Consider the following 10,842-nt stretch of genomic DNA (forward strand, 5'->3'; position numbering starts at 1 on the left):
TTTTTTTCTTTGTGTAATAAGAAAACAAAAAATGTTAAAGCGTCCGTGAGTTAAAATAAGTCGAATATTATATAATACACCTAGTAAATTAATCCAGTGGTATTCAGATTTAGAATATTTGATTTAAATTGAGCATTAATTATGGCCTGCATGCATGTAACTGATTATGCTTTTATGTAGTCCTTAATAAAGTGACTATATTTGTACTCCAAATGACTTAAGTTTGCATCTCATGCAAATTGTACAAACCCCATATATGAGATACACAGCTCTGGTTAGTGATTACTGCAGTAGTGTTTCAATTTGGCTTATTTCCATGTGAATTGTGAATAATAATATAATCAGATTGACTCATCACCAGAATATATTCTACCTCATCTTTCCTACAAGTTAGCAGAGGTGGCAAAACAGGATTAAAATCATGACATGTCCACAACAGGATTTTTAAAATAATAACTAAATGATAAATGCAAGCCTGTTGTTTGAAAAAAAAAAAAGTGCTCAAAAAAGCACATTACTGGAAAACAAACAAACAATAGAAACACAGTAATTCTAATGGTGTCCACTACAAATACCATTACAAACCATCAGCTAACCATTAACACCATTACTATTACCATTATTGGTCTTTAATGGTACCCACTAGACATAACTTGCCACCAGTAGAAGGCAACAAATTAACAGTAGAGCTCCACAGGAACCCTTAAGAGTTTCTGTCAAAATCTGTACAATTCCCATTAAAACCATTACAAATTCTATGAGAGTTTCTAATGTAATTTTTTATGTATAAGTAATTTGCTTCAAGAATATGAAAAGCTAGCTGGAGTGGAAAACAGTTTCTTAAATGTATATTTCTGACAATATTGTTTAGTCCTTATTACATTTATAAAGTAAACTTTATTTTTATTCATTGCATCATGCATTTAATTGCTCAAATATGTGTTAACCCATCTCAGACAACATGCTCTGAGTAACAGCAAAGAATTAGCAAACAAAACTAGCATGGTTAACTGGCATCCTGCTTATAGCATAAGAAATGTAAGGACTTTTAGTTATTAACTTTTTTCCTTTTAGGAGCTAATACCAAAACCTGACTGTTATTCTTTATGTTTGAGTTCCTTTAAGGTTTTGTTTTTTTCCCCTCCTGTTAAATAGCATTGTAACTGTGCTAGTAATAAAAAATAATGTCCCCCTGTGACCTCAGCAAAGCATACAACCCCTAAGCTCACACAGGAGTAACAAAAATACAGCAACAAATCTGAGCTTAAATCTATAAATATTGAAATGTAAAAATATTTGACGTGTTTCTTGGTGGCATTTAGTAGTCACTCATTGAAACACACCAAACTTTCATTAAAGTCTGATGTGCTTCAGTGAGTGACTATTAAAACTAAACTCTACGCTGGTGTATACGAAATATGTTCTAAAGGTGTACAATTATCCTACCGTAATAAAAATGTAAACATTTTTGGTATCAAAATTGTGAAAATGCATCTTTTTCATGGTCGTGAACACATATTTACAACAATTCCGAAAACACTTGAAGGCAGCATAAGCTGTTGAATGGAACGGGGAAAGAGAAATGGAGTGAGTGAGTGGGCGTGTCTCAGAGCCAAAGGAACGCGATGGGCGGGGCCAAAGCGATAAGGTGAGTGAGTCAGCTTGGGATCTTTGGTGGGGATTTCAGCTGGGAACGTTGGACTACGTAGTGAGATTGAGTGTAAGTATGCCACATTTGTTTTTTTAAATTATTGTTTTAATATAACAGTAAGACATAATTATAGCACTATATTTTTGTTTTTTGTTGTTGAGTTAGAACTAAAATAGAGAGGGCGAGATTCACCAATATGTTTGATAATACTCAAGGTGGTGTTCAAGGTGTGTGTGCTGGTGTTTAGTGAATGTTACACCAAATGTGAGGGTTTTAACGTGTCCTGTGGCTAATTCGGACCGTCCATGATCAAATTCTCTAAACAGGAGCTGTTTTTGTAGGTTTATTTGGGAATGTTTTCTTATGGCGGTTTGTACGACGTGAACAAGATGGTGAACTGTGGTACATTGGGCAATTTAGTTGGCAAAGCCTCTTTAACTCGACAATTAAATCAGGTTAATAACATCACATGCACCTGACCTCAAGAAGTGTTTAAATGCAGCAGTGATCTTGAGATTGTTTAACTTTGTGTTTACTTGGAGAAATTTGTTTAAGTGTATTAAATAAGTGTATTTGATGTATATTAACTGCTAATCCTAGAGGTTCACATCCTTTTGCCATTTACAGGTATGTTATATTGGATACTTTTCCTCAATAAATAAATGACCAAGTATAATATTTCTTGTCTCACTTGTTTAATTGGGTTCTCATTGTCTACTTTTAGGACCTATTTAGGTCATATTTATGCAGATCTATAGGCCTAGAAAAATCTAAAGGGTTCACAAACTTTCAAGCACCACTGTACAGTAGTTGCTTCATATACTGTCTAGACATGAATACGTGGATGAATGAGTGTGTGAACATTTTATGGGGATCCTGTTTGTGCAATATGAATGAAACTTGTCTAGGCATTTTTAATATTTGTAAAGGGACAATGAAAAGTTCATGAGGTGTCCTGTCTGAACTCATCTAAATAAATGTCTCAAGTTGAAACTGAACTGCATTTCCCTATTTTTTAAAATGGTGTTTAAAAAATATCCCTTTTTAACAGCAGTCACCAGGCTCTGTGTTTGTACAATATGAAAGAGACACTACTTCCTGTCTTAAATATTCAGTCTTTCAATAATATTTGAAAAGGAACATTCAGTCCTAATACTTTCTTAAAGGTAAATTATGAAATGACCCATCTAAAGATGTTTGAAGTTGAAATAAATGTCTTAAAGAGCTAAAATACCTTTTCTAAAAAAAGAAAGAAAATAGTGTTTTGTAAAAAAAAAAAAAAAAAAAAAAAGAAAGAAAGAAATAATAATAAATCTCAGCATTTTCAAATAAGTCCTGTATGTGTCCTCTAATGTTTTTGATCATAGTCACTGGGTAAGGTCATCTAACATCATGGAAGAGTCAACAGACAGTGTGACTGTGACCAGGTCTGCTGAGGTGAGGAACGATAACCCAAAATACTTTTTTTTTTTTTTTTTTTTTCCCACTTTTATTTTTCACTTTTATTTTTCACTTTCAGTTTGCATAGAACATTTTTTAAAAGTGTTTTTTTTTTTTTTTTTTTTTTTTTTTTTTTTTGGTCTGTTCATCAGTTGTGTGTGCCCCTACTCCTTGCTATTAATGTTTTAAAAAATAGCTCACTGTGAGAACTGTTTATTTCTTGTGCATTTAATGGCACCTTTTAGAAAACATCTACCAGATTTAATTCTGGTTTCACACACTCTTCCTCCAGACATGATTTAGTAAGGGTTCTTGTAATATTTCACTTTTAAAAAAATAAATAATAAAAAGCTCTATTTGGAAACCACGGTGATGGAAAACACTGTTACAGGAAGATAATCAACAACAGAGTGGTGTCAACATAAAGCAGAGTTACTGTAGCCATCCTGAAGTGGATGATTTTACAGTAATGGCCCATGCTGAAGTGTTCATTTATTTATTTGAATTTTTTTATGATGTATTTAGTCCTCGGAGAAATCTTCTAAAATATAAGATGATGGTATTTTTGTCATATCATCTACCCTAACCACTATATATTAGAAAAGTATTATCATATTGCCCAGCCCTAGTGGCTGAAAAGCTCACGCACCATCTATTTTCTCAGATTTGCTAAGCTTTTTTGCTAGTCTCTTTTAAAATGTTTTGAGGACCTGTTCGTTCTCCCTTCATCTTTCATTCATTTGTTTAGTACATCGGCTCATTTCCTGTTGATGACTGCTGTTTGGATGAACAAGTTAAAAAGCTGCACTCGCAGCTGAAGTCCCTCAAGGTAACTTGTTCAGAAAATCTGTTTATTTTTTCTTTTTATTTATGAAAAAAAAGAAATATCAGTTATATATTATCGTACACTCATGTGGTTTAATGAATCTCTATAGTACTACAAGCGTAGGCGCTACGTCTCCCTGAAATTCTCCATTAAAGGGGTGAAGGTTTATAATGAGGATGAGACGGTAAGATCTAGTCATATCTGGGTTAATTTTGTATACAAGTTGACCTCTTGCAAGAATGGTTTTTAACATGTTTATCCACTCAGACTCTTCTGATGGCCCACGCACTGCAGCGAGTCTCGCTGTCCATTAGCCGGCCCTCTGACTCTCAGTTTGCTTTCATCGCCCACAATCCTGGCAGCCCTGACACTCAGCTCTACTGCCACCTCTTCAAGGCCAGACACGCCAGAGCTGTACGTCTCCACATGACCAGGCCACCATGTCCACCTCCTGTTTATCATACAATCTCATAGTAGTGTGTGTTTTGTGTTTAAGGCCCAGTTCCTGAACCTGCTGCTGTGCCGCTGCTTCCAGCTATATTATTTGGAGAAACATCCAGAGGATGCTGAGGCCAAGTCATCTGGGAAGAAGCCGACTCATAGCCCCTCCCTGCTCAACCATGGTTTCCCGCTCAGCGTCAGTGCCCTGGTGTCCTTTCGCAGGGCGCCGACTCAGGGTCTGCTGTCGGTAACGAAGGCAGAGGTGAAAAAAAATATAGAAACTTTTTATTTATGACCACAAGATTTGTTCACTCATTTCATTGTGATATTCCACTTGTCCTGATTCCTGATTAATGTCGTCGATGTCATCAGGTTTCTTCCAAACCCAGCATGGAGTCTGTTAGCAGTCCAGACGATGTCTTTCCCACGTCCCCTACACTCGTACGTAAGCAGGCCATGAGGGACAAAGTGCTGCGCTCGGGGGCTTACCGTTCCTTCACCTGCACTCCTGTAAAACAACGGCACCTGCAGGAGCGCCTGAACGCTCCACAAGGTGGGACGAGTGTTCAGAGAACACTGTCAAAAGTGAAAGAGTTCCTTAGGTAATGCAGACCTTTTAATATGTGCTAGACCTCACCGGGTGGGGTAGGATGAGGTGCGTCACTGGGCTTCTTCTCACGTGGGTGTCTAAAATAACTTCATTAAACTTTAAACACACAGCTTGGCTTTTTTCTAAAATAATCCACAATTGACAAGTATCATATTGCTAAATCTGATAAATTAACCACACGAGTGTGCGTGTGTGAGATTGAGGGAGCGTGTCTGAGAGTGAGACACGTGTTTATAGTGTGCGTGTTGTGTGGTGTACAGTGGTGCTTGAAAGTTTGTGAACCCTTTAGAATTTGATATTTCTGATGTTTTAGTTCATATTTATGCAGAAGTCCTGAAAGTAGCCAAACAGAACTATCTGAACAATTGATGGGGGAAAATATCATACTTGGTCATTTATTTATTAAGGAAAATGATCCAATATTACATGTGTGACTGGCAAAAGTATGTGAACCTCTAGGGTTAGCAGTTAATTTAAGGTGAAATTAGTCAGGTGTTTTCAATCAATGGGATTACAATCAGGTGTGAGTGAGCATCCTGTTTTATTTAAAGAACAGGGATCTATCAAAGTCTGATCTTCACAACACATGTTTGAGGTCCTCAGAATCTCCTTTGTTTGTGCCATGATGCACTTCCACAAAGAGAGTTGTTGATGCTCATCAGGCTGGAAGAGGTTACAAAAAAGTCTCTCTAAAGAGTTTGGACTCCACCAATCCAGTCAGACAGATCGTGTACAAATGGAGGAAATTCAAGACCATAGTTACCCTCCCCAGGAGTGGAGACCAACAAAGATTACTTCATGAGCAAGACATGTAATAGTCCACAAGGTCACAAAGGAGCCCAGGGTAACTTCTAAGGCCTCTCTCACATTGACTAATGTTGAGGAGTCCATCATCAGTTACTCAAAGCAAAGGTTCATGTACTTTTACCACTCAGATATGTAATATTGGATTATTTTCCTCAATACATAAATGACCAAGTATAATATTTTTCTCGTTTTATTTTTGTGACCACTGTATATGGTCTGTGTGTGTTTGTGTAAGAGGTTGGGTGGGGTGTGTGATACATGTGTCCTGTTTTTATGTGTATATGCATGATGCCTCTGTGATGCATTTGTTTGCGTGTGCACATGTGTAACAGACAAGGGACAGGACCGTATACCGGAATTCAAGGTGCGCGCCCCAAGCTTGGCCGAAACCGAAGAAGCACTGGCTCATGCCGTGTGGATCTGGGCTGGCGTCTCTAGGTGAAGTGTCGTGTTTAGTTTTTGGCCTATTCTAGCTGCAATTTAAATACTTTCCAAGACAGGACTATTATCACTAAACATAATTATGAAAGTTATTTCCGATGTTTCCACGGAACCAGGGTTCTCAAAGTTGAGACTGGAGCACCTCAGGTTCTTCATGTAGGCTCTAGTTTGTAGGAAGTTAAACCTAGATTTTTTAAAGATCGGCGCACTTTAGATTTTAAGATGAGTGAGTAACAAAGGAATTGGACTGTCTGGGGGTAATGTGTAAATGTGTATTGGTGTTCCAGTGTCTGCAGCTCATCTCTGCTTGCTGAAGAAGTCCTCGGTTCCTACTTGCTGTGTCCCCACCCCAAAGACCCCAGCGTCGAATCTCTGCTCATACGTTTTCCCTCAGGTCTGGTCAATTTGGCTGTTAAGACCTCCAGTAGTGGAAGATTATTCCTTGAGGTGAGATTTGGTTTCATAATTAAATCCATGCTTTGTGTATGAAGATTTATAATATCCAGTAGTAGTAAGTCCAAGCATCCATGTGGGAGTCACCTCACCTAAAAGTGAATTAAATACCGAGATGAAATATTTAAGCAGGTGGAATTGGGTGTAGCTCCTGCTTGGTTGAAACAAAAACCAGCAGCCACACCTGCTCTTTGTGGATAAGATTGGAAATCCTTGTAGTAAAAATGATGCCTTCTGGTACCGACCTTGAAGTCTAATTATACTTTATAAAACCACACTATTGGTTGTCCCAGGAATGAAAATTTTCTAGAGTTAAATGTTTGGGAGTGGTGCTTATTTCATGGCTACCAACAGTACTGCTCAATGTACATCTGGAGTTATCAGTATTAATATCATGGAAATGCTAAGTTCCCAATATTTCTGTTTGTCCTAAAGACTTAATATAGTTAAACAACTGCTTATTAAATTCAGGGAAAATGTATGAAACATTTCACCCTGAGTGACTTTCATATCAATATTATTTATTTATTTATAATTAATGGGATTTTTAATTGCATTCTAGACTTATTTTACAATTACTCTTTTTCTACAAAGTTTTTTTCAATTTTGTCTATCTATTTTCACTCTATTATAATTAATGAAAATTCTTATTTTAAATCTTTATTTCCTTGGATACATGGCATGTTTATCTAAGCAGCTGCCTCTCTTCTGAGTTTGGTCTAAATCTTGAAAATCTAACTGGAAATCTAGACTGTCATTAAATCTCCCAAAATTTTCTAGTCGTAATTCCAACCTGTAGCTTCACGTGGACTGTCGAAAGTTGGTCGGAGTTATGTTTTTTGCCACATTTAGCACCAGATCCACTTGTTTGTTTGTTTGTTTTTTAATTATTATTTATAAATTGGAGTATTTTCTCTGCACTCCCACGCAGTTTAATTCCAGATTGCGGCACTTCCTAATCATACCAATGATGTGGTGTTTGTGAACGAGTCTTGAACATGGGAAGCCAAGCCGCAATATACTTTTGCCAAAAAAAAATATATATATAATTTAAAAAAATCTGTAGTTTTCATATTTTTCTGAAGCTGTTAATCAGACAGTGCAACAGCAACCAAAGTGCACTGAGTGAATTTTATCAACATCTGGTTTGTTTCTAACGATGCAGCACCAACGTGAGAGCATGTTAAGACGTGTTACCACACGTTTCTATTCTATGTGACTCTCTCAGCGTGAGGACCTCCTAAAAATGTATGCAGTGATAAAAGGGAGATAAAAAGTTCTCAGCAGAAAATCTTTGAATTCTGATTTCAATGAACATTAAAAGCAGGGTAATATTTATAAAGAAATGCACAGTATTTGAGACTTTAGATATGTATAACCTTGCACTTTTTTTTTACATATATGTAACAAAATAACCTACTTTGCATTGTGTATGGTGTTTGTTTGTTTGTTTGTTTGTTTGTTTGTTTGTTTATTTATTTATTTATTTATTTATTTATTTATTTATTGCCAAAAAAGCTGTTTGAGAGCTGACTAATTGGTAAATCGACTTTGTGAAAGAGGTGGAATTCCTAGTTCTGATCAAACACATTGCAGAACTGCGAGTCATCATGTCATCATCATGAGGGCAGGAAGTAAAGCAAGCAACTCTGTTCCTCCTACTCTGTAGTGATGACTACTTCATGTGCTTTAGCTTGAACTTGCCTGTAGGGAAAATGCTTGATGTTTAGATTATTTTTGCATTTTGTAGTCTGTGTGCTAATTACCATAGGACTTTCTCTCCGTTCTTTTCGTAGAATTGTCGTGTACAGTTTGAGAGTCTCACTGAGCTGATCGAGCACTACACTGAGACCAGAGAAGAGCTGGAGGTGCCACTGAGTTGCACTCGTGTTAACCACTGTTACGAATGGGAAGAGAGCAAAGTCCAGATTAAGTGCTCACCACAATGGAAAAACACCAAAATTCAATCCTAGGTTTAAATCCTGGGTTCAGTGTTTTTATCGGTGTAAATATCTCTAGTTTTAGACTCTCGACTCTTAAACAGGGATGTGTTCTAGTTTTTCATCAACTTCTATACACTTTTAACCTTTAATCACACTTGACCTCTAATGTTCTGCACTTCATACACAAAACACAAGGGGATTATGATTGTTTTTCTTTTTTGTTCTCAGGAATAGGGGCTCTTTTTTAAAAAATTTTTTATATATATTTTATTTAATTTTTTTTTTTTTATAAAAGTGGACACTAAACAATACAGACTTCCCCCCCCTCTGACAGCCCTGTAACTTTTGTATTGTATGCATGTCTAAATTCTAAATGTTGTGGGATTTGTTTTTTGGGTGTTTTTTTTTTTTTTTTTTTTTTTTTTCCCTCCAACCTTACCCCCCCCCCCCCCCAAAAGATTTATTATGCAGTATTGTTAACTAGCCAGAGCTGTAAACTACTGAGTCATTTGTACATGAGGTCGCAGGTAAGTTAAGGCGCAAAATATCTTGTGAATGATGTGGAAGTCTGTGCAGTCTGTTTTCTTGAAGGTATTTATGGAACTCCATCTTAATGCAGTTGGCTCTAGTCAGATTTTTGTTTGACGAACTTCCAGTAGTTCTGTCTTTTCTAACACGACCTGACCTTTTTATTAGGCTTTTTTTAAAAATCCGCTTTACCACTGAAGCACTTTCCTAAGAGAATCATTTATCTCTTGGAATGATTTATATAAATATTTTAACAGCAATTCTTTGTTTGGTTTCATTATTTATAGCCATAGATTTTTCCTCATTGATCGGAGATCAGTTCTATGATCTTACTTTCATGTAACAGACATAACTTACTGACGCAGACTTGTATGGTGGACGTATAGTTTTTTGATATTTTAAGTATTCTTTAATGAGAGACTTGGGACTCTCCAGTGTCAGCTCTTTCTTAGGAGTCTATAGGACAAATAACTTTTTAGTGAAGAAACAACTGTTTATAGCTGCTATAGCATAAGCGATAACAGGAACTCGTCTCACAGTCTGTCTACAACACTAAATGTAACTATGATAGGTTGAAAGTATAATGTCCCGTTCATTAATAAATTGAAAACTCCACTTGTTGGCAAATTGCTGTGATTATAAGAGGAATTGAGCACAGGGGGACTGTTCAGGTGTTCCCAACTGTTCAGGTTGAGAACAATAGCTCTGCTTGACTTGGGCCACATCACACTACCTTGTTGGTAACTATTTTCCAATAATTAGCATCCCCCCAAGTGTTTTATTTCTTATCTTCATCTTCAGCCAGTTTTCACTAAATGAATTTCAAGACAATTGTCATAAATTTCTGTGTATTGCATCTGATACAAATTTGAATATACAGTATATGCACTGTCAATATTCATAATACACTTCACATGTTTATTTAAAAATAACTTTATTTAAAAATAGCTTTCATTTGATCAAGTAAACCTTAATCTGAAGCTGACCATTTTTCTTGAGAATTTGTAAATGACAATAAATTTGAGGTAAATAGCATTCAATAGTAGCGTAAACTGGAAACACATTTAGCCAGTAGCTAACCCTGCCTATTCTCCTAAAAAAAAAAAAAAAAGAAGAAGAAGGTCACTCAAAAAATGAAAACACCGTTTTGTTAGCATTTTATTTTGTTACAGTTTTATGATATCAGTATTTCCACGTGTGAAAAAAGGATTCGTTGTTCTCTTTGGTTGAGTTGTTTGCAGTACTTTAATTAAATTACTAGCAGGTGTGTTAGCATTTCTGGAGAAATCTTGAGTTGAAACTAAAGATTTAAGTCCGTGAACTTGTTTAAAACCTGGTCAGTGTTTTTATGTGTAAATATCTCTGTTGGACTTGTTAGAACTTGTTTCACTTTTTCATTAACATATACATTTGTCTTAACATACATTTACACGTTGTTTCACTAATGGCTAACCAAATGCAGACTGCATTTTTCTTTCGGAGCTCCTCCAACATGGCGGCGCTGATGACGTATTTACGTGGCTACAGTGAATTAAAAAAAAATAGAAAACCTGCGCTAGCTGAGTTTCAAGTTGCTAGGCAACCGAGCACGCCATGGCAGGACACACAGCTCTGATAATAACGGTGTTGATTTAACCTCGACTTTAACGCCGGAATGCTTTTATGGATCTGGGAATGTTGACGACTAGTGTAAGCAAATATT

The 10,842-nt window shown here is 36.3% G+C and overlaps 2 protein-coding genes across 14 annotated transcripts in view; both read left to right on the top strand.

The window, feature by feature from the left end:
* Window positions 1-837: 837 nt before the first annotated feature.
* On the top strand, window positions 838-8,998 carry sh2d5 (SH2 domain containing 5). Its single transcript, XM_053653579.1, has 10 exons — window positions 838-1,720; window positions 3,019-3,088; window positions 3,840-3,920; window positions 4,027-4,101; window positions 4,185-4,331; window positions 4,414-4,620; window positions 4,731-4,911; window positions 6,108-6,213; window positions 6,504-6,663; window positions 8,466-8,998. The coding sequence occupies exons 2-10, from the start codon at window positions 3,044-3,046 to the stop codon at window positions 8,640-8,642; spliced, it is 1,179 nt and encodes a 392-aa protein (XP_053509554.1). The 5' UTR covers window positions 838-1,720; window positions 3,019-3,043; the 3' UTR covers window positions 8,643-8,998.
* Window positions 8,999-10,678: 1,680 nt separating this feature from the next.
* kif17 (kinesin family member 17) overlaps window positions 10,679-10,842 on the top strand; it is a 26,148-nt gene continuing 25,984 nt past the window's right edge. For 8 of the 13 annotated variants that reach the window (XR_008388870.1, XM_053652912.1, XM_053652911.1 and 5 more), the window contains exon 1: window positions 10,683-10,829. The gene's annotated coding sequence lies outside the window, so the exon portion shown is untranslated. Of the gene's footprint in view, window positions 10,830-10,842 lie in introns of all 13 variants that reach the window. The other 5 variants (XM_053652918.1, XM_053652915.1, XM_053652916.1 and 2 more) reach the window with 5 other exon arrangements.

Source organism: Ictalurus furcatus, chromosome 21 (genome assembly GCF_023375685.1).
Source record: "Ictalurus furcatus strain D&B chromosome 21, Billie_1.0, whole genome shotgun sequence".
NCBI classification, from domain to species: domain Eukaryota; kingdom Metazoa; phylum Chordata; class Actinopteri; order Siluriformes; family Ictaluridae; genus Ictalurus; species Ictalurus furcatus.